Raw genomic sequence first — 24,802 nt, 5'->3', positions numbered from 1 at the left:
TGTTGCTAACAGAGTTCACGAGATGTTCTGGTAACACACAGACACAGCAAAAACATTATCGCCTGCCTTTTGGCTGCGGGTGGCACTTCTTTTAGCTCGGTGAGTCACAAACATGTAAATAACAAGCTCAATGTGCTCCTCGCTGACTCCTCTGCAGCTCAGGGGGGAGGCACTTTCGTTTAGATGATTGTAATTAACATCTGGGCCAAACGGCATCAACAGGGGTTAATGAGATGTTAAACTTATACATCACAAAAAAGGATTATTGCACAACTGGTTTCTCTAGCCAGCCACACTGTGACTGAGTCTTTTCCTGTTTGCACACAGATGAAATCAGCCCTCAGAACAGAATCAAGATGCTCTGTCTGAAATATAAACTGTCAAAGTGATTGAGCCGCAGAAATAAACGGTCACATTCAGATCTTTTCAAAATCAGGGTCAAACGTGGCTGTAATTTTGTAAAATTCTCCTTAAGCACGCTTTTATCGCTGTTTCAGTGCCATCTCTGGTTAAGTAGTTTTTTTTTTCAAGACGGGGTGCATGCTGGGAGCTAGATCTGCAATATATTAAAAATAATAATAATAAAATCTGCTAAATTAATCAGACATCATGGTCACAGCAGCTTTGTGTTGAACCAAGGACATCTTTTCACTAATTGGACAGGTTTGTTTCTGTGAACATTCTTCTTCATGTTTGTCACTCGTAGGAAGAAAAGAAAATAAATTATTCACAAACCACCCAGTCACTTTCCCCCACTCGCAGCTTTTATTTTTGTTTCTGTTCAGTTCTGAAATCCTGGATTATTCCACTCCTCCTCGGATTCTTCACCTTCAGATCTTCACCTGCCTCGTCGTTCTTGTTATTTCTTTCTGTCCCTCTCTCCTCTCGTCACTCTGACCTCTCTTTTGTTTTCTTTCCTTCCTGCCTTTCTTTCATCTCCCCATCCTCTCTGGTCTTTTCTTCATCTCTGCCCAAGGGGGTTTGGCTGTGTTCTTATCTGATGTGCTGAAAGGTCAACAGTTTAAGGTGACAGAGGTGGGGGGGCAGCCAGACAGCCTGTGAAGCTGCTGGGTTACTTTAGTCCTGAACACTGACTGACAGGCAGAAGGTTTCTCCTGGCTTCATCTCATAGATGAATGCAAGGCTTCCTGGTACAGTAGTCCCTCAGTTATCATGGGGGTTACGTTCCACACACCCCCCGCAATAGGTGGAAAACCACGAAGTAGGAGCACTATATTTATTTTAGTATATATATATATATATATATATATATATATATATATATATATATATATATATAAAGTTTTTATAAACCCTTCCCACACTCATACAATGTTCTAAACTCTTAAACCTACATCATTTTAACAACATACATATATGTACTGTACAGTACTGCAAAATTTTATGTGGGTACTTACCAGTCTTGGTCTGGTTTTGGTCCGGTTCTGATCGGCTCTATGCAGCCGTTAAGCACCAGATGATTTTGGAGAGAGCCGGACCTTCGGAGAGCCAACACAAAACCGCACAATGGTCCCGATCGAGTCCAAATAATCCAGAGGGATCCGGATGAAAAAAGTTCGGATGAGCCCTGGAAAAGGCACCGGACCTCAAAGCAACACCTCCCTGCTCGAGAGGCTTCGTGGGCCGGCAAGAAGAACTCAGATTGAACGATGAGGCTAGAAGTAGTCCTGGTCCGGTTCTGGTCGGGTACTGATCGGCTCTCTGCATCCATTGAGTGCCGAGTCACTATGAGTAAGGACCAATATATATCAAATATTGCGATACCAAATGCCCATCTCATTTACATATAAATACATTTACAAAAACAATTCAAATATGATGTTATCATTTTATTTCTATTATTACAGGCACCAGGCATTTAAATAAAAACATTGTTTTTTCTTAATTAATAAAAAAATAAAAATGATCTGTTCAGTATCGTCTCACATTTCTCATGTTTAAGTGCATTTTTTAAACCAGTTAACTTGAAAGTGTCCTGATTACCTTTCAGTTATAAAGAAACAAACATAGATATTGAGCTTACATAACATGGCTATCAATGCCGTGTTTCTTCTTCAGGTGAACGGACATATTTGTTGTTTCCCGAGTATTTGAACTCACACTGACGCCTGTTGAATACGTCATGAGTTTTGTCTGTTGAGCCGTCCTTCTGTCAGAATCCAGAATATTTCCACAGTGTTGATTTAAATCCAGCAGGAGAGTGAATTTCATTTTCTGTGTTTTCTGCCTCGTTTGCCATGTTGCTGAGGCGGCCGCAGAGCGCAGCCGCGCACGGAAATGGTACCACAGCCGTGCCTTGGGAATTTCAAAATAAAAGCGTATTTTAAAGATGACGATATGAATCAATGTTTTAGTTTTGCCAGGATATAATTGAATCATTAATCATTTAATCGATATATCGGTTTAAATTGATGTATTGTTACACACCTACTGGGTAGTGTAGTTCTTTGACTGGCGTTACAGTACAGGCTAATTGAAAGAAAACTACAAAATGGCGGCGCTTGTCGGAAGTATTTTATTTTTTGTTAACTTTTTATCCTATAATGTCCCAATCACCTGACTAATATTAAAGTTGACAATCTTTGACAAACCGCAAAAGAGAAACCACGAAGTGGCGAGGGACTACTGTAGTTTGCCACCTTAGGTTTTCTCCATGTCCTCTGTCTCATTGTGTCTCTGCTGTCCTTGCAGAGCTTCCACCAGGATGGGAGAAAATAGACGATCCAGTCTACGGGGTCTACTACGTTGAGTAAGTTGTCTCACAGTATGAAACACAAGGACGCTTCAGAGTTTTACTCATGCATGCAGAATAAAAATAAGACAAAAGTAATGATTCTTTATGCACATAAAATGAAGGAGATCTGCACATTTTCATTCTAACAAGAACAACTTCTCGTCTTATTGTAACTCAGAGACAATCACAGCCAGATTGTGCCTCAGCTATTTAGAAAATTTGCATCCTGGCAAATGTAGGCCGTTTTGTTTGCATCTATACCATCTGGGAAAATGAGCAGCAAGCATGTTTGTGTGTGTGTGTTTCATGTATCAAAGACGGCGTGCAGCCGCTGGCCTGCACCATTAATATAAATATGTTTCACACATTTTTGATGTTGTTCAAAGCAGCACCTGGGGGCTCAAGCACGAGGCATTTCTACTTTCAGTTTCTCTTTAGAGTATATTTTTTCATGCACATTATTCACAGTTGCCTTCATTTGCCATTTAATACAAAACTTCCAGGTTTCTTTTTTTTTGTTTTTTGTAAGGACACGTCCATTTCTTCTGCATGGGTCTAATTTAAAAGATGTCTAATAGATTAGCTATCATCCTAGAGCTTGATTCGTGCGTTACTTCATGGACATCTCAGCCAGGAAGACTCATCCTAGCACAGGTTCATGAGTATTTTTGTTTTAGTTTATTAAAACTCATCTCCTTGTCTCCACCCCTGCCCTCGTTCCTTCACCCTGTTCCTGTGTTCTTCCTTCTTTTTATCTTTTTCTGGATTGTTTTCCCCACCATGCTGTCCCTCCCTGCTGTTTCCCCCAATATCCTGATTTTTTTTTTTCTTCTACTGCGTTTATCTCCTGTAATTTCATCCCTCCTGTTCTGCAAACTCCTAGTCATATAAACAGGAAGACCCAGTATGAGAACCCAGTGCTGGAGGCTAAGAAGCGCAGGCAGCTGGAGCATCTGCCCCAGCAGCCTCAGCCCCAGAGCCAGCAGCCACCTGAAGGTGAGCGCTACATCCGAGGTTCGTTCACAAGCCCCCACCAAGGGCGTCATTTTCTTTCTTTCTCCTCATGTGGATGCCTGAATAATGCGTGTCTCTGTGTGTGTACGAACGTTTTATACCAGTTACTGCTGCTGTTCTTTGTGGCGTTGCCTGCTACAGCTTTATGATTTGCTAAGTGCCCTTCCATAAAGACATAACTATTATTTGCGGCTGTACAACGTAGCCTTTTAAAATTATTTGTTTTCTTTTGTTTTTGTATTTTTTATTTGTGATTATAACCTGTAAGCTTTTCTCCCAAGGCGAAGAACAAATATGACTTCTGCTGAAATTATTAATTTCTAAAAATGAGTCTGATTTCTAATTTAATTAAAACCTAACAATAATGAGACTAATACTGTAGTATTTTGGTAAAATACTTAGACAAAGCTGCCAAATCTTAACCAGGAAATGACTCCATGCTGCTCCTGCATGCTGGTTTACAGCGTATTTACTCACTGGATGCCCCACAAAGAAATGTATTGTAAATAAAGCTTTTATCCTTAATAGGATTCTCCTATTGTTCTCCATCGTCTGCTCATTCAGCAGGAAACATTAAATTCACCCACTGACATCCACCTAATATGAAAGCAGAGCCCTTCTACAAAAATACATCTTTTCATGCTTAGTTTGTACCCCACTCCCCCACATCTTTAATAATTATATCTCACCACTGGGAATATTTAATTAAATGGTTGCACTTAGGTATGGGCTAGTGTGAGATTGTGATGGGACGATAACCTTAAACAAAGTTTCATGATATTATTGAAACAGAAATTGAATAATGCACAACTACAGTACATGGTTTATGTGCTTCTATTTAAATACTATTACTGCCCCTGTCTAAATACCACATATTGCTTACTAGTGATTATATTATATTATAGTTATAATAATATATTGCCTAATATAGTATATACATTTTTTTTCTGATGCATAGAAACTAACAGTAGCAGAAATGACTGTCACTCCAGTTGTTATCAGCCAATGATTACATTTGTATTTACTACGATCTTTGTGATTAAGACTAAAATGTTTAATTTAATCACAAATGTTGAAGTTAAATTTAAAATAGTGTCCGTAAAAACACCAGAGTCAAGTAGGCTGTTTGAAAAGAGATGTATACGCAAAAGGGGAGCGGTGGCACAGAGGTTTGAGAGGGTGGGCCTGTGGTTGGAGGGTCGCCGGTCAGCTCCCTGGACCGACAACATCAAATGTGGGTGGAAAAGGTGAAACACCCACACCTGCCTCCACCCTCATTTGCCCCACTCTGGCCCGTGAGCAAGGCCCTTAAACCCCCACCACCCTCAACCCCGCAGCTGCTCCCCGGGCACCTCGGATGGCAGCCCCAAGCTTCATTCACATGTGTGCTCACATGCGCAACGGGGAAAATGCAGATAATTACCAGTAATTTCCCTATTGGAGATTAATTGATTACAATAAAATAAAATAAATAAATAAAAGGCAGACTAAAACAATACTATAGCACAAGTAACTTGTCTATTTATTTGGATTTCTAAAGTAATCTTAACCATTGTCTCTGCTTTCTTATCAAAAGGTATTTATACTGTATGAATGATACAGGAAAAATAAATAAATAAATAAATTGGTGGTTTTGATAATGTGACGTTTTCACATTGTGGATTTGAAACTGGAAATGGCTCATGTCCAACTGCCCTCTGAGCTATTATTAAACATCTGCAGGTGACAGATGGCAGCCAATTTAAAATAACTTTGTTTTAATAATGACTTTGTGACTTACTTTAAGTACAACCATTCACTTGTTGCTCAGTACTTCTTCACTGAGCTTCACAGAAACCAAACGAGCTGCTTCCCAAACACAGGAGTCCTGAGTTGTTCTTCTAAAAGTAGGAGTGCTCCTGTCCAGACTCCATCTAGAGAATGTGTGCTTCTTGATGTTGCAGAGTGGATCGAGGACTCGGCATTAGCAGGGGCTCCATTGGCCAGCTATGCTGCCAACCATGAGACCTACAGGGAGCCCCAAATAGGTCCCACCGTGCCCAGTGCCATGGGACAAAAACGTAAGTTGAATTAATGTTTTAAACCTCATTACTTTTCCACTTACAGTACAGTCTGTGTTTCTCTGAGCAACTTCGTGCTGTACAAGATTGTTCTACAATACTTTTTTGCGCTTGTGCCTAAGGCCATGCTTTAGTTTTCATGATGAAAATCCAGCATGAAACTCACACTATAAAGCAGTTTCATATATTCTTAATAAACTTATCACATATTTAATGCACAACGGCTCCCGTTTCTTTAAATATTTTTTGGCAGACGTTCCAAATAAGAATGTGATTAGTTCAGTTTTGTTATGTCCCATGTTGAAATCCAATAACGGCCTGATTTCACCCCTCGTTTAGCCATGCACCTACGACTGCTGTGGTTTTCCTTCTCCTCGATGCCAGCTCTTTTCATCCCAGCCTCCCACCAGCAGCTTGTCTAATTAGCCCAACCTTGGAGGAGAATTAACGGCCTCATTCTGGCTCGTCCTTTTACTCTCCCTTGCCACTCCGTCGGACACCTTTTCCTTTGTCGAGCTTTGTTTTATAGCTCGCTGTCTTGTTGGCTTTTGTCCCGTCTCTTTCCGCCACTGTCTGTTTTGCTTCAGTTGATGGTGTAGTCCATCGTTCTTTCTCCTCATCACTCTCATTCTAGCCTGCTTTCACATGAATGTGCTTCCTTTAGATGTCCCAGCAGAGGAAGACGTCATGTGAAATCTTGATTCCTGCTTCTTATACGTTCTGTAAAGAAAAAGGCATTAACAGCTCCCAGTCTAATCGCATCTTGCATGTCTGAGTAACACTATCAGTAGCATGGCCTCTATAAACACAAGGACGTAAACTCACTCCAAGGGTAATACATTTTTCATTGTGTGCACAAACCATGCCACTGCCTGAACATGATGTGGTACTGCTGATTACTAAACACCCATTCCTCTGATGTACACACTTTCCATCATACACATCTTTTGTTTTTATTTCTGTGTCAAAATGTGTCTGAAACACATCAAGAAACATGCTGGGATAACATACAGCCTAAATAAAGTATTTTATAATAAATTAAACCTTAGCTTTTATGCGTCTGCGTTCACGTGTTGCACTTTATTTCTCAGTTCTTCACATTTTAGATGGTAAATAGCACCTTACAATAGAAATTAGGTTTTTGTCTCAAACATTTAGTCATTTCATGTTTAATTACTTGGATGAAGGCAAAATATTAAAAAAGGAACTATGTTAGAATTACAGCATTCTGTCTTTAGAACAAGTGACGTTTTTGTAAGCAAACCTGTGAATCAAATTTCAAAAAGGCAGTTGTCTAAAGCTATGCTCTTAAATATTAATACCAGTTTACATCAGATATCCATCATGTGAAGATCAGTAAAATCATCTCCATCAATAGATCATTAGATCTAATTTTAGTGTTTATCATTTTAAGAGGTGCTGGTGTGCTAGGATCAAATGTTAGCACTCGATGGGAAAAAGCTTTCAGCTGCGTCACTGGATTACATTGATTTACTTTTAGTCTAATTTATTCACTTGTTACCATTTGGTGCCTGGATCAGTGTCTCGTTCAGAAAGACCACAAGAACAACATGGAGGTTTATCATTATTCATGCTTTTGAGATGCTTGACTGAAAAAGACTGCAGACTGATTTCATGAGAAATCCATCACAGATGATCCACAACGTGAAATTAATAAAGACACATGTCCACTGGTAGTACTCCAGTCCTTCAGCACATGCAGTTGTGGAATCATGTTCCATCCATGCATCCATCCATCCATCCATTCATCCATTATCTTACCCTCTTCTTCCTTTTCGTGTCACGGGGGTCACTGGTGCCCATATCCAGCCATCACTGCAAGAGAAGCAGTGGAAACCATGGACAGGTCTCCAGTCCATTCATTCAACCTTCATTTATACAGGTTAATACCACTGAGCCTCTGGAACTTATTTACAAGAGAGACCAGACCCATCAGAGGGCCACTTAGAGACAAATGAGACAAACAACCATTCACTCTCTCAGTCTCACCTAGGGACAATTTAGAGTTATCAATCAGTCTAACATGCATGTTTTTGGTCTGTGGAAGGAAACTAGAGTACCCGGAGAAAACCCACACATGCACGGAGAGAACATGCAAACTCCACCCAGAAAGGACTCTGCCCAGGATTTGAACTGAAGCGACCTTCTCATGGAGAGGCGGCAGCTCTACCAACTAAATCACTGTGCCGCCATGGAATCATGTTTTCAACCTTAATTTTTATTGTATTTGTGCAGGATGAGCTAGCATCCAAAAGCAATTGCCTTTCAGAATCAGAAGCAGAATGCCTTTATTGTCATTGCACAGAAGCACAACAAAATTACATTTCAGTACAGCCCGTCCAAAGAAACAAAAAGACAAACATGGGTAGACAGGGTTTCATTGATGCTGAAATGCAGGATGTCCATGCTTTTGGGTTCCTAGCAAACCATTTGGCATTTCTTTAATTATTTGAGGTAGTTAGCTTGTTATTTAGTTAGTTAGTTTGCAGGTACTGTAGCTATTCCCTATAACTATTTTTTTAGCTTTAGAGTAGAAGCTTTATTGGCTCAATAGGGACTGTTGAGTGTCATAAGAGAAATTATTGGTCCAATCATAAGTGTTGGTTGGCTAAGCAAATAAACACTAGCTATGTAAATGGTAAATGGACTGTACTTATATAGCACCTTTCTATCTAATCAAGATACTCAAAGCGCTTTACAACATAATCTGTGCCCTCATTTACCCATTCATACAGCACTCCACTGTATCTGTACAAAGAATAATCAGAGCTTTATCACATTCATACACTGATGGGACACACATCGGAGGCAATGAGGGGTTCAGTGTCTTGCCCAGAGACACTTCAGCATGTGACTGTTTGTGGAATCGAACCCCCAACTCTTGCATTGGAGGACGACTGCTCTAACCACTCAGCCACAGCCGTATGTGAATACAGCTTTTCTAGTATGAGCATCATAATTGACGTGATCACATTGATCAATTACCAACTGTGGCACAATCATCAATTCCTCCTGAAGGAGTGAACACAAATGGGTAGGTCCTTACAACTACCTCAAAGAGGGACTAACAGTCCTTATAATCTTCAGAGAGTCCTTATAACTGCTAGAGCTGAGAGCGCCTTATTTCTCAAGACTGAGAGTGACTCTAGTGGCTCAATTAGTATCCATCCATGTTGATTCCACTCCTCTGTAGTAAATGTGTGTTTCTACAAAAATGCGCATGACGTTGAAATGTTTGTGTTTGTGTGTTCAGGAGGAAAGCCTTTCTTCACTCGGAACCGATCTGAACTGAACGGGACCTTTATTAATACCAAACTAAAGAAGAGTCGTAGAGGGTTTGGTTTTACTGTTGTTGGAGGGGATGAACCTGATGAGTTCCTCCAGATAAAGAGCTTAGTTCTTGATGGACCTGCTGCCCTCGATGGCAAAATGGAGACAGGTTTGTAAGCTTGAACTTGTTTTATTATTTGAGGAAGAAATTCTGGTTCAGCTGAAAGGCTGTTCGTAAAGTACCTAATGATTCGAGTTTTATTTTCCAAGTGAGTGTTTTACTTTTCTAAAGTAATTGTTACCTTTACTTTGCTTAAAGGTGACGTGATTGTGAGCGTCAATGACACCTGCGTACTAGGCTACACACATGCCCAAGTTGTAAAGATCTTTCAGTCGATTCCCATTGGTTCCATGGTCAACTTGGAGCTTTGTCGTGGCTATCCTCTGCCTTTTGACCCGGACGATCCGAACACCAGCCTGGTTACCTCAGTGGCCATTCTTGACAACAAAGAACCCATAATCGTCAATGGCCAGGAAGTCTCCAACAGCTATGACTCGCCATCTAGCCAAGGCAGTCAGAGCCTCAACAATGGCCCTATCAACGGTGGAGTGGCACCTCTCAATGGCCTCCCCCAACCTCTTAGCCCCACTACAGAGACTGCTTCTGATACCTCCTCCCAGCTTGGTTACTCCAGTGACGTGGTAACCTTGGCATCAGCCATTGCAACACAACCTGAACTCATCACTGTACACATGGAGAAAGGAGACAAGGGCTTTGGCTTCACAATTGCGGACAGTCCCGGTGGTGGAGGACAGAGAGTGAAGCAGATTGTGGACTACCCACGCTGCCGTGGCCTCAGGGAGGGGGACATCATCGTCGAGGTGAACAAAAGAAATGTGCAGAGCATGTCTCACAACCAGGTGGTGGACCTGCTCAGCAAGTGTCCAAAAGGCAGTGAGGTCACCATGCTGGTGCAGAGAGGTAAGAGAAAGCTGAACTCTACACTTGTGTCAGTGAACTTGTCATTCATTTTGTAACCCATAAACACAGATGGAGATGAGGAAGGTGCGGCTGTGGGGGGGTGGCATGGATCCAAGCTCTGTGGCTGTCTTTGATTTATGTGCCCGTGTGTTGAAGCACTGCTAAACAAAACAAACCTTTGCCTTGAGTCTGATTGATTCTGTTGGTAAAAAAAAAATAATGGGCTTCCCCCTTACATGCTGGTTTCGCCCACAGAGCTCTTTTTATTGACGCACACATTTATTTATTCATGCAAATAGAATGTGGAAGAAAAACAGATTGGATTGCAAACCAGGGAAAATGGAATGATGATTATGGTAAGAAAGGAAATAAGGAGTCACAGAGGAAGTTGAAATGATTGTTCAGGACATGTCTGAGAGTGTCATAGGAAGAGAGGAAGATGGGGTGCTTACGCTAAACTGCACTGACAAGTCAAACATGGCTGTCTTCAAATGAAACGGAGACAGAACAACAGACGGGAGGTTCGAATGATAAACGGAGTAAACATGAAAAATAAATGAAACACGTTGGAGTTTTGGGTAAAAGGGTTTGAATACCATCCCTATTGTTGTAGTCTTTTTCACACACGTCTCTCTGTCTGTCCTGATGCACTCCGCTATATTCCTGTCACTTGGTCGACAACCTGTCTACTTAATTTACTTTGGGCTTTTAGACTACCATGTTCAAGGAAGTGTCTTTAAAGATCCAGTCATGTGTTCTGGTTTTATCCACCCACCTGACTTTGCTTTAAAATGAAGTCCATGACATTTAGTCTTTAATGTAAATACCATACCATACCATACCAATTTATTTATAGAGCACTTAAAACAGCAACAAGGCCAACCAAAGTGCTGTACAAAAGAAAACAAACATGCACAGCGGACAGGAAAACATAAAATAGAAATACAGATACAAATAGCAGCAGAAGCTAACTAAAATGGCCAACAGAGTAGAGAACAGACCGGACCAAAACAAATCACACCATGTTAAAGGCAAGCGAATAGAAGTGGGTCTTCAAGCGAGACTTAAAGACTGAGAGTGTGGGAGCCTGCCGGACACTCAGTGGCAACTCATTCCACAGTCGTGGACCTGCAACAGAGAAAGCCCTGTCACCTCTGAGCTTACGGCAGGTTTCTGGGACTGAGAGAAGCATCTGGTCTGCTGACCTCAGAGAGCGCGGTGGGACATATGGCTGCAGAAGATCAGTGAGATAGGATGGGGCGGAACTGTTCAGTGAATGTCATGTAAATGTCAAGTGTTGGTTAGTTTTTATCAAGCTGCAGTCTGTAACTAATTCTGTTAAAGTAGCAGCTTTTGTAATGGCTTCTGGATGACCGTTATTGTTTGACTAAGACACTAACAAAGCATCTGTGAATGGAGATTAATAGGGAAATTATTAAATGTCAGTATTTTTCACCCAATCCCTCTCTGACCTGCTGACCTATGGTACCAGTAATCAGGCTATTTTCTTTATCCGGCTGTCCCACACTTGTTTTGGGCTTAATAATTCAAATAACAAAATTGTTTTTGGGTGTGGGTCCACGTGTATTTATCCGCTTTTTAGATTTAAGTCAATGAGAACTTATCAAATGTCAAGTCTTCACCTTATCTCCTCTATTCGCTCTCGTGTTATGTGATCCTCCATCTTAGCCTGTCACACTTAGGTCTTGCACTTTGTCACTCTCGTTGTCTGGATTCTCAATACATGAACACAAAATAGAAAAAATAATCATCAGCATAGGAAGAGTATTATCCCCCCTTTTGCATTAATCTTAATGAATCTTAAAAAAAGCATACGAGCCATGAAGTGAAATGAATTCATCATGTTTAGAGTTTTGTGTTTGTATAAAACTGAAGGTAGCTTAGCTGTGCCTCTGTGACCTTGATGGGCACGTAATGAAATTTGGTTTAAACCAAAGAAATATGAATGTAGCAGTATTAGAGAACAAATGATGTAACTGGATAAGAATTCTGAGAAGTTTTGTACGATTGTGCTATTCTTTAAATCTATACAACGTTTGAAATACGAAAGGTGCTAAAGCACTAGAAACCGTTTGGTTGAGTAAAAAATACTGCCAGCTCAGAATATTAGCAGTTTAGTAATTCATGCAAAGAGTGGATAATTTCCTGTGTCCAACTAGAACAAGTGAGACTTTTTTTATTGTGGCTCTCAGCGGCTGCTCTCTAAAGGTTTGTTGGTATTCAGCAAAGATTCAGGAGTCACCGAGGTGGTTGCATAACAGCAGGAAGCTGTTGGTGCTGCTGTTTGACTGACAGCTGCACGGGCACTAATATGGATTTTATGGAGATATTTTTCAAATTGATAGGCAATTATTTCTAAAATACCTTGTAGCACATAATTCTTAGCCTATAATAAATATCTTGATTTGAAAAAAGTGCATTATCCTCGTATTCGTAGAACATCATCGGTAAACTGCAAACTCTGGATCAATATTGACTGATATTGCATAAAAAGTTTAACAAGGCCCTGCTCTTCATCTAGCTTGCATTAGATTTGTGTGGTTTGATGCAAATGAAATTCAGCAGCAAATCATTTAGGGTGTATATCCTTTACACTTTACCTTCAGTAAATCAGATTAACTAAAAGAAGGCAGTGAGTGACTATAGACGATAATCTGTCACGTTTAAAGCACACCTGTATCTACAGAAACCGAAGGCTGATTGTCCTTTGACTCGTTTATTAGATTAGAAGCACCGTTGTGCAGGAAGGATTGGACAGAGTTGTTCTTTATTCATTTTAATAACACAAACTGTGGATTCCTCTGGATAAGCAGATCATGCGTCAGATAAAGCCAGGTGCAGGTCTACACCGACTGTAAATGGTTTAGACATGCACCACTCTTACCAGAACAGTTTCTTTGCATAATTTACTGATGAGCAGCTGATGAGTTCAACCTCTGTTAATTTACAAAGGTTTTTAGCTTAAATGACTTAAACTTATCAGTGTAATTAATCTTTTTTTCACAGCTAATTTTTCAGCTTATTAGTTGATTGATTGTTTGAGCAGTCTTTTTTTTTTTTAGCCTTTTTAGCTTTTTTTTCCTTCTCACTGAATTCCCACTGACAATCTTCATGTTAAATTATAATTGATTTTCAGGTCATATTTTAAAGAACACACATGATATCATGTCTGTTAGTTACATACACACACATGCAGTGCCTCATGAGAACATTAACGAGGGTTTTTTTGGTCACAGTGCTTTAATTACTCTCCTGCTCAGACTCTCTCAGCCTCCGTCTCAATCTGGTTCTCCACCAACACTAGCAGCAAAGCACACTGGTCCCTAATTGGGGTCCTGATGTCAGCTTTGCTTATAAACACCCACACATCTTGTTTTCTCTGGTATTCTCTTTCACTTGCACTCTCTGTCCATCAATCAGGAGCATTATATCCTCGGAGCAAACACTGCTTGTGTGTGTGTACACACACACGTCCAAATCCACAGAGTCAGTCCCAGACATGAACAGTCACGCATTCAATTATAGATTAGAGGCAGAGTGACCCCTGCTCAGTCTTAATTGGTGGGAAATCCAGCACATTCTCCATCCCTCCATCCCTCCTTTTTCTGTTTCTATTCCCCGACTGCCAGAATGTATTACACACCTGCTCGCCCACATGAAAATGGAAGCCGATCCCTGAGGACTGGCACATGAAGAAACACACTCGTTAAAGCAAGGCGGCTTTGTGCTACTGCAAGCCCCCCTCGCCTGCTCTTTTTCTCACAGTGTGTCAGTATATGCACGATTCAACTTGTGGGGAAGTGTGAATGAGTGTGTGCCTTTATTCCACACCAGCAACAGTGTGCTTACATACAATTGTATCTCGTTTTTTAAAACATTGTTTTGTTTAATATTGGTATTAAATATTGACACCAGTCCTTTTGAAACATGAAATATGCAACATTATTGCCTTGGCTAATCTGTTAAAGTGACATAAGATCTTTAGAAATTGGGTATTTTTTCTCTAAAGTTCTTATCTTCAATCATATGTACTTGCAAATTGTGAACATTATATATTCAATATCTGCTTGTCATGAAATATTGGACAGAAATCAAGTCATGTATGTTATTAATTCAACCTTTATTTATACATGTTAGTCTCATTGAGTCACCAGGACTCATTTACAAGAAAGACGTGTTTAATTCAATTCAATTCAGTTTATTTATATAGCACCAAATCGCAACAAAATTGTCTCAGGGTACTTTACAGAAACATTCACATAAAAGCCAATTAGTAAAGTTCTCTATCTAAGGAATCCAGCAGACAAGATGAATCTTGGCTTTGTTGCAGTCTCCTGAGCAAGCACAGTGGCAACAGTGGAAAGGAAAAACTCCTTTTTAAAAGGAAGAAACCTCCAGCAGAACCAGGCTCAGGACAAGCGGCCATCTGCTTTGACCGGCTGGTTGAGAGGACAGGAAGGAGAGACAGACGAACACAGAATGATAGGTCCAGGTATCGGTCCAGGTGTACCTGAAAGACAAAAAAACACATGTTAATGATAGAAAAAATAATTACAAATACAAAACAGGTTGAGCAGAGTAAGTAAAGACAGTATCAGAGTGAAAAGTGTGGTTAGTTTGTCCTCCAGCAGTCTAAGCCTATAGCAGCATGACTAAGGGACAGCTCAGGAAACCCAAGCCAACCCTAACTATAGGATTTATCAAAAAGGAAAGTCTTAAGTCTAGTTTTAAAACTAGATAATGTGTCAGCCTCACGGACAGAGATTGGAAGTTGGTTCAACAAGAGAGGAACCTGATAACTGAAGGATCTTCCTCCCATTCTGTTTTTGTAAATTCTAAGAGCCACAAGTAAACCTGCAGCCTGAGAGCGAAGTGCTCTGTTAGGAAAATATGGAACAATAAGATCTGTAATATAAGATGGAGCCAGGTTGTTGAGTGCTTTGTAGGTTGGAAGTAAGATTTTGAATTCTATTCTGGATTTGACAGGGAGCCAATGGAGATAAACTAAAACTGGAGAAATATGATCTCTCCCACTAACTCCAGTTAAGACTCTGGCAGCAGCATTTTGGATCAACTGAAGACGTTTTAAAGAAGTATTTGGACACCCAGATAATAAACCATTGCAATAGTCCGGTCTAGACGTGACAAATGCATGAACCAATTTTTCTGCATCATTTTTAAATAAGATGTTTCTAATTTTAGTGAAATTACGCAGTTGGAAGAAAGCAGTTCTAGTAACGTTTTTAATGTGGGGGATAAAAGACATGTCCTGATCAAAAATAACACCAAGATTTTTAACATTAGAGCTGGAAGACAGATTAATGCCATCTAAGGAGGGAGAAAGACTGAAAAATTCATTCCTAAGGTGCTCAGGTCCAAAAACCAAAACCTCAGTCTTGTCTGTGTTCAAAAGGAGAAAATTAAGGGTCATCCAGGTTTTATGTCTTTAAGACATGCTTGTAGTTTAAGTAGCTGATTGGATTCATTGGGTTTAATGGACAAATATAATTATGTGTCATCAGCATAACAATGGAAATTTATCCCATGCTGTTTAATAACTTTACCTAATGGAAACATATATAAAGTAAAGAATATTGGCCCAAGCACTGAGCCCTGAGGAGCTCCATTACTAACTTTGGTGTATGAAGAAGATTTTTTATTTACATTTACAAACTGGAATTTATCAGATAGATATGACTTAAACCATTTTAGAGCTGTTCCTGTAATCCCAATATCATATTCAAGCCTCTGTAGTAAAATATTGTGATCAACTGTATCAAATGCAGCACTGAGGTCTAACAGGACCAGTATAGACACAAGTCCATTGTCTGAGGCCATGAGAATATCATTAGTGACTTTTACTAGTGCTGTTTCTGTGCTATGATAAGCTCTAAACCCTGACTGAAACTCTTCAAACAGATTATTTCTTTGTAGATGTTCACACAACTGACCTGCAACTATTTTCTCTAGAATTTTTGACATGAAAGTTAGGTTAGATATAGGTCTATAGTTGGCCAGAATTTATGAATCAAGGTCAGACTTCTTAGGTTTAATTACAGCAACCTTAAAGCGCTGTAAAGCGCTTAAAGATGAGTAATATAAAGTTCTAGCTTTACGGAGAGCTTTTTTATATGTTAGCAGACTATCTTTCCAAGTTAAATAAAATTCTTCAACATTAGTAGAGCGTCAATTTTTCTCCTGGTTTCTAGATGCCTGCTTTAAAGTACGTAACTCAGAATTGAACCAAGGAGCCAGTTTCCTCTGATTGATTACTTTCTTTTTCAGTGGAGCAATTTTATCAAGTGAAGTTTGCATTGAAGTTGTAAGATGATGAACTAGATGATCTAAGTCACTGTTCTCTGATGCATTACTCTGCAAGACAGAGGAAAACATTGATGGAAGAGATTGTTTAAATTTGGTTACAGCATTTTCTGATAAGCACCTGCTGAGATGGAATTTACTCTCAGTGACTGTGTAGTCATTTAATGTAAACTCAAAGGTTATTAAAAAATGGTCGGACAGAATAGGATTTTGAGGAACTATTACCAAGTCCTTAATCTCTATACCATAGGTCAGAACTAAATCAAGAGTGTGATGATGAGAATGAGTAGATGTGCGGACGTTTTGGGTAAAACCAAATGAGTCTATTAAATTATTAAAGGCTATGCTTAAGCTATCACTCTCAACGTCCACATGAATATTGAAATCACCCATTATGATGATTTTATCAGTATTTAATAGTAAGTCAGTTAAGAATTCTGAGAATTCAGACAAAAACTGAGAGTAAGCGCCTGGTGGACGATATATAACAACTAGTAAAAGTGGCTTTTCTGATTTCCATTTTGGATGAGAAAGACTGAGGGACAGTGATTCAAAAGAATCATAACTAATAACTGGTTTGGCATTAATCGATAATCCTGACTGAAGAATAGAAGCCACTCCTCCACCTCGGCCAGTTGTTCTAGGAACGTGAACATTTAAATAATTAACAGGAGTGGATTCATTTATACCAACAAAATCCTCCTGTTGTAGCCAAGTTTCTGTCAGACAGAATAAATCAATATGATGATCAGTTATCAGTTCATTAACTAACAGGGATTTAGAGGAAAGAGATCTGATGTTCAATAATCCACATTTAATGATTTTATGATTTTGCTCTGATAACGTGACTGTATTTATTTTAATAAGATTTTTATGGTTTATAGTTTTAGAGCTGATTTTTTGTTTATTTAATTTGAGCCGTGGGCGAGTTGACGCTGTTTCAGTGGGGGTGTGGGTGGGTAACAGAGGAGAAGCAGCAGAGAGGGGTGGAGGACTACAACTCTGCTTCCTGGACTGGACCCTGGGTTGTTAATAGTTTGGGGATAAACAAAATCAGCCATATTTATGTTTAATATATATACAATATTATGTCATGGCATTATGCCATTTATATTAGTTTGACAGTTGTGTAATGGATTGTGACATTAAATGGAAACGGTTGGAAATCTTTTATTTTCTGAAGTTGTAAAGATCAGCTTCTTTCAACCAAAGTTTTCTGAAAGTCTTTTAGATCAAATGATGAAATCTGCCTGGGGCGCCAGTTGAAGAAAATCAGGGAAAAGCCAAATTTAGATAGCAATGTTTTTTAATTTTTTTATTTAATGAAAATGTCAAATTTTTCTGAACAGCAAATCTGAGACAAATTAACTCACAGATACCATAATAGAAACGTAAAAATCTCGCATTACATTGCTACCTAGTAGTGGATGTTATATTAGACACAAAGTGAGTTTAGTTTTAAGAGTTTTTCATATCTATCTTGTGGGATTCCTCGTGTGTGTTCCTTTGTATTGAAACTCTGGCACAACAATTTCCTGCAGGATCAATAAAGTTCAGCCTTATCTTATAATTGATTTGTTGGAAGCAACACTAGTTGGGAACATAAGAACTGAAGTGACTTTGACAGAAGCCAAATAGTTATGGAGAGAACGTTGGTATCTTGCACTTCAGTTTATGTTGGATGGTCATGCTGGTTTCCATATAAAAGTCAGAACATAATGTGCTGCATTGTTGAATTTGTACCTGGATTATTGAGCATGAACTTTGGTATAAAATGCTGCAGTTTGTTGCCTAAAAGGTTCCATGGCTGCAAGCTGTATAGCGTGCACCACTAAAAGATGTGTAATAAAAGCATCTAAAGTGAACGTTTGACTGTTAGAAATGGACCAAAAATCAAAGACTGGTGGTAGCATGGTCCAATAATTTATTTATTTTTACATTGTGTAAATGTATGTGCTAGGGTTTGGTCCTAATTGTTTAAAGCAATGCCAACAGAAATTCAAGTTGGGAGCTGTGGGAAATATTGTGTAGTGTTGTGAGAAACTTTAGGTCCTGCCGTTGCTGTGGTTGTTACTTTATCACGTTCCGTGTACCTGAACACTGTTGCTCACGAAGTGAACTCATTCATGGTGTAGTATCAAAGTATTTTCTAAAAGCTGTGGTTTCTTTCATGAAACAAATAAATACTTCTGAAAGCTGCAACAACAACAAAAAAAAAAACGTATTCAAGCAGTACATAGCATTTAGTATTTAGCATCGGATTTCTTCTAAATCCAAAAGATCAGCTGTGTGACTGTGAACCATGAAGCGTCGGTGCAGGACTTAAAGGGGTAGTTCAGCTCTTTTGAAGGATTCTGCGGAAAGGGCATGAACAATTAAAGTAGCTCATGTCTTAGTTTGGAGAAATAGCTTTATTTAGACCAAATTGTCAAGCTAATGTGTAGTCCTCACACAGTCAGGACCAAAGTTTTAATGGAATTTCATGTGAATTATATTTTATAAATGTCAATACAATTATTTGTTTTGCATTAGTTGGTTTTTCTGATGTAAACATTAATATATTACAGTCATAAGTGCCACAGGCAGCATCTGAAGTGCTAGTTAGCTGCTGTCACTGTAAGTGCATGCAGTTTATAAAATCCAGTGTAAATAGCTATGTAAATTATTGGTGATTTAAATTAGAGCCCAAATGATATGGAGATTTTGGCCATTGCTAATACCAATATTGGGAGTGTGAGGTTAATGCCAATGACCGATATAATGGCAGAAAAGTTTTCGCTTTGTCTACCCCCAAGGATCTAAGTAAACAGCGAGTGGAGCAGGGCTTCTTTATTTAACGCGGCTGTTAGCAACCATGAAGCTAATAAAATTAGATCCATGCTATACCTAGTCCCACATGAGGTTTACAAGCGGTGCACTGGTCTTAAAATCAGTCTTTCTAACATGCATTCATATTTTCTATCATCCACTAGTCACCATAAAGTTATCAAGTGCGTTTACAAAAATATAAAAAAACAAATGCCTTTCATTGTTCATTGTTAAAACAGTCAGTCACATATGGTGAAGGTCTAATTAGAATTGACCGCAGAGGTGTTTTTTTTTTTTTTTTTGTAAAGATTTCAGACAATACATTTCATTGAGGACAACAAAGATAACGTTACTAATACTGATATATTTTACCTTTACATTAGATTTATTGTTCTGGATAAAGTTTTACAAGGCAATAGCCTATAAACGCTACCTTGCTAACTTGAAAGGTACATAGCTAGTGACAAGCGGGTTGGAGGATTGAATAGAATTTATTATTGTTATTTATTTATTTTTTTTACAGATCAGTTAAAATAAATTTACCATGCTCAATTCAGCAAAATATTCTACACAGTACCTACCACAGTACTGCTTCGGCTGTGCTGAAAGTGAAAGTTAAACTGAAAGTGAACAAATAGTCTTCTTGCGCCCTCTGCTGGATATAGCGTACAATTGCGGCTGGTTCCAGCATTTTGGGTGAAAATTAGATCAGTGCATAATGGGACAATTATCACCAGTACCAATAGGTCCCCAAACACCTATATCGGCCAACAACATTGGCCCTATCGATATATCAGTCAGGCTCTAATTTAAATGTTTATAAAATTGGCTTTTACATCAACTTCTTTGAAAATTTTAAGATTGTTTCAAGACTGCAGTACTCCACTTTAGTCATGATCCCACTCAGACTAGCCATTAGCTCATCAGTCACAGCAGATCTTCACAGCAGTATTGGAGTTCACACCTCACGATCTCAGGGATGTTATGGTGACCAGATAGATTCACCCAATTAGACAAGTCGTCCTTGTGTTATAGGTGATTCATGTAAAAGTTAGTAGGTCTGACCTTCTAACATTTCTCTTTCAAAATGTTAGCAAAAAGCTTCTGGGTGGTAATTAATACACCAACTTGTTCTGTTGCCTCTGATTTAATGGAAAGCTGTGATTTCAGTGTTAAGTAGTGAGATTTTCTGGCAGCAGTTCATAAACACACAATACAGTGGTTTTAGACACCTCCCCTTACCAATATATACTTTTCCTAACCACACGGGAATGATTTATTACTCCAGTTGGATCTGTATTTTATGATACATCGTTCTTTCATCTGTCTAATTACACTGCTCTAATGGGTTCATTTTCCCCCGCCTGTCTTTTCATGCCCCCACTGATGCTCTGCACAGGCACATAATTCATTTTGGCCCTGATGTGTTGCCATCGCCAAGGTGCAGATATTTTATCCCCCGTTGTTCCTTTTAAGGAGGTGCAAATGTTACACAGTCCACTGGGATATTTACTCCTGCTGCTCACGTGCTGCCAGTAAGAACTTGTTTAGGAAGAGAATTTTAGTCACAGCATGGATGTAGGATTTTATTTTAAAGTTATTTAATTTTGTAAAATTAAAGCCGGTGTTTCGGTGAATGTGGGTGAAACCGGAAGACGGGTGGATGAAGATATGTCCGAAGGTTGCAGTAATGATAAAGGAGCAGCAGTGGAAATAACACTCCAGTGATGATTTGCTCCTGGTCCACCCCAGCCCCCACCCATCACCCCCTTACCAACCTCGATACCCATCAATCAGCAGTGACATATTAGACCTGTTGGGCGAAAGGGCCTCACTCTCCTCTTCTCACACATTGAAGAATGATGGATGTTTTCTGTCTGGCCACAGTGCCAGTAGATGAACAAATCACAGCTTACAGGTCTGAGCAGACGAGAAAAAACTGAGACTAATATGAACATATCGGACGAGCATGTTAATCTTGCAGTTGGTTTGTTTATGTCTTTGCAAAAGATGAGAAGTTGACGCAAAGCATGCTCAAGACCGCAGGTTACCTTCTGGTGTGACCTACTGAAACCACCTTTGACTGTTTATATACATCCTCTACGTAGAGGACAAAGGTGCAGGACTGCAAGTACTTGGGGTCCACTGTCCAGGAAAATGGGGAGTGTGGTAAAGAGGTGAAAAAGAGAGTCCAGGCAGGATGGAGTGAATGGAGAGAAGATTCAGGAGTGATTTGCGATCAAAGGGTGTAGAGTTGCATTCTGGCCAACAAAATCCGACCTGACCCAGCCCATAGCCATTTTTTTCCAAACCCGACCCAATCCGATCATATTAACTGTAATTACAGGCCCGAACCCAAAAAAACCTGACGTTGTTTTTATTAAGCTTTTACTGCTTTTGTAAGCAAATCAGTTTTACATGATATATTAAAAACATATTTCAAAGAAAGGAAGATGTAAGATGTCTTGTTTCACCAAATGGATATTAACATACAAAACAAATAGCCTAAAAAAAATCAACTCTAAAGATAGGCTACTATACAGATGAACAAAAATATTTTTATAGCAAAATGATTTGGAAAAATATAGAATAAAGCTTCGGCTTTTGTAGATGCTGCTGCTTCCTTCACCGCAAATGACAGTAGGAGCAGAGATACACGCAGCCGGTGATCAGCTGATCCATCCATCCACCCGCTTCTTCCTTTTCGGGTAGCACTTATGCCCATGTCCAGCCATCACTGTGCGAGAGGTGGGGGACACCCTGGACAGGTCACAAGTCCATTTCAACCGGCAGGTCAACGGACACACGTGACCGGTGACAGGTTGTCCATCTGAGATTAACACGACTGTTTTTTACCTTTTTAAACCAGCCAGTCCTCAACAAGTAGATTAAACAATTTTATATTGTGCATTCTTACTAAGTTTTCATTGTGCTGTATGATTCGTAAAACTGCATCATAGAAGCCTGAACCCACGTGCGCAGTAATTGCGCAATGTGCCAGCGATCTCTTCACAGTCTGATTAACTGCTGCTCTCTTCTTTCTTTCTTCATCCTCTCAACATATAAACTTACTGCCTCCTCCTCTACAAGTAGATTAACACGGTTTTATATTGTGTATTCTTGTTTACTTTTATTTGTGCTATATGATTCGTAAAGCCACATCAAAGCCTGAGACCGACCCGGCCCACACATTAAGCACATTATTATGGCCCGGTCCGAATCCGAGTCGGGCTGGAACGGGCTCCGGATTCGGTTTAGAAATAACAGCTCTAAAAGGGTGTCAGCAAAGATCAAAGGTCAAAGGAAAAGTTTACAAGAAAGTTGTGAGAACAGCTATGTTGTATGGTCTGGAGATGGATACATTGACAAAAAGGCAGGAGAAAGAACTGGAAGATGCAGAAATGAAGATGTTGAGGTTCGGATTAGGAGTGACAAGGATGGATAAGATTAGGAATGAGATCATCAGAGGTACAGCACAGGTGGAACAACTGGGAGATAAAGTTGAGAGACCAGACTGAGATGGTTTGGACATGTCCAGAGGAGGGACCGTGGGTATAATGGTAGAAGATGTTAGAAATGCAGCTGCCAGGGTAAAGACGAAGAGGAGATATAGGGATGCAGTTAGAGAGGACATGTTGGAGTGAGAACAGAGGATGCAGAGGACAGAGTGAGATGGAGGATGACTCGCTGTGGAGACCCCCGAAGAGGGAAAAGCTGAAAGAAGAAGATACTCCCTCAAAGCAGAGGGTGTATTCCAGTTTAGTATTTTTACGCTTTATGAGTGCATATTGTGTCGCTGATAGATGTTTCTTTTTTCTTATTCATGCATGCAGCTTAAGGTGGCTGAAAGCACAAAGTGTATCATTGTCATACTAGACATCTCTTATTAACTTAATGTTGTACGAGTGCACCCAGCAGTTTTAAGTGCCCCCCTCTGTCATGCAACGCTAAATAGATCAGCGTCCTTTGAGAACACACTCTGATGGGCGCAAACGCAATTATGGGAACTTGCACAATCCACATAAACAAGCTCACAGTTACTGAAATTCACATTTATAAGCCTTGTTTGATGCGAACAGTCTGGCACACGTCCATTAGAAAGAGATAAACGCTGATGATGGGTCCCTGCACAGACCAAAGCTAGAAATCAATTCACCGTACGGGCAGGAAGCGATGTATTTTTGCCCACTTGGCATAAAAAAAATTCTGCTGACCAAACGTTCCAATGGCATCGTCATAAACAGAAATGCAGTCAGGGGAAAGCAATAATGTGGGGGAGGAGAGCAGGCGGCCATCTAGGCACCCAAGATTCACCAGTGGGCACTTTTGTCGGGGCTTGAACCTGTGCAGCACGGCTTGTTGCACGGGGTTAAGGTGAACCACTTTGTCCTTCAATACTCTCCGTTCTCCCTCTACCACGACACTGCCTTTTGTTTCCATGACGATGCTCTGCTGACAGTCTGCACTGGGTGGAAGTGTGTAATAGTAGGAGTTGGGGGATTTCACCCCGGCTTTTGTTAAAAATCATTGAAGAAAATCCTGTTTGAGCCCAAAACATTTTCTTTTCTGCAAAATGAGGTGCTCAGCTGTATCTTCCAAATGCGTGCTGTTGTAGTTAGTCACACTTGTATGCTCCTGTCACGTGAAATTTCACCGTTGGCACACACAGAAGAAGCCAAATAAAGCTGCACTCCGTAGGGCTGTGACACGCAGGCTGCTGATGTGCACGGCTGATACGCGTTCGGTACTTATCCACTGTACAGCAGAGAGCAGCTCGCCACAACAACTGTTGCTTGGAGACAGTCAGTCAGTCTCCACAGTCATCGTGTACTGTCGCCAAGGTGACAGATGGATCTGCCTGTTGGAGGCCATAACGCTGAGGCAAGGTCTACCACTGTGTGCACATGCACACGCGTGCACACACACCGAGGACAGAGAGCATAATCTGCTTAGTAATGTCTTCCATTTAGTGAGTGGTGTGCTGCCAGGTTGGTGCAACAGTTCCTCTTGTGCATTTTATTCAGCAGAAGGTGTGTTGCTGCTTATTAGACAGTGCAATAAGTCAAATGAGATCTTTAAGCAGTGCATTTCTCTAGATTCTGTTTGTGGATACAATGTTGCTGACATTGCCGGTACTTTTTTTTTAACATATTTTTGTTTGCTTCTCCTTTAAATATTAAAAAAAAAGTCTTGATTTTGCCACAGTTAATAGAACAGTCACAAAATTATTTAACTCATTAGTTTGGCTTTGCTACATGGTATTCTGTTGATATATCTTAAATCATAAAGACAGACCTTAATATCCAGGTTTTAAGTTTAGTGTTAAGGAGGATAATTGTACAGCCCCACAGTGCTCCTGGTCAGTTTTTTATTTATGCATTTTTTACACCTAAAGGGTTCGGCTGAGCGCTCCTGCTCAGGTTTTCGAAGAGCTGGCCAGTTCGCCCACATGTCTAAAACCACTCGTTCCTTCCTCTTGTATGTAATTGAGTATGGAGGTTGGTCTAAACAGCCACAATACCTTTGATGTGAGAGCGCTTCAAACACTCT

General features: G+C 39.9%; 1 protein-coding gene across 1 annotated transcript in view; it reads left to right on the top strand.

The window, feature by feature from the left end:
• Positions 1-24,802, top strand: part of magi1b (membrane associated guanylate kinase, WW and PDZ domain containing 1b) — a 189,788-nt gene that overhangs the window by 136,710 nt on the left and 28,276 nt on the right. The window contains exons 8-12 of the mRNA XM_037678617.1: positions 2,713-2,770; positions 3,639-3,769; positions 5,713-5,829; positions 9,104-9,289; positions 9,440-10,102. Coding sequence (XP_037534545.1) covers positions 2,713-2,770; positions 3,639-3,769; positions 5,713-5,829; positions 9,104-9,289; positions 9,440-10,102 — 1,155 coding nt within the window. The remainder of the gene's footprint in view (positions 1-2,712; positions 2,771-3,638; positions 3,770-5,712; positions 5,830-9,103; positions 9,290-9,439; positions 10,103-24,802) is intronic.

This window comes from Nematolebias whitei, chromosome 7, assembly GCF_014905685.2.
Source record: "Nematolebias whitei isolate Nwh7 chromosome 7, NemWhi1, whole genome shotgun sequence".
Lineage (NCBI taxonomy): Eukaryota > Metazoa > Chordata > Actinopteri > Cyprinodontiformes > Rivulidae > Nematolebias > Nematolebias whitei.
The sequence above is the reverse complement of the archived record's forward strand: the minus strand, read 5'-3'. Positions and strand labels throughout refer to the sequence as shown.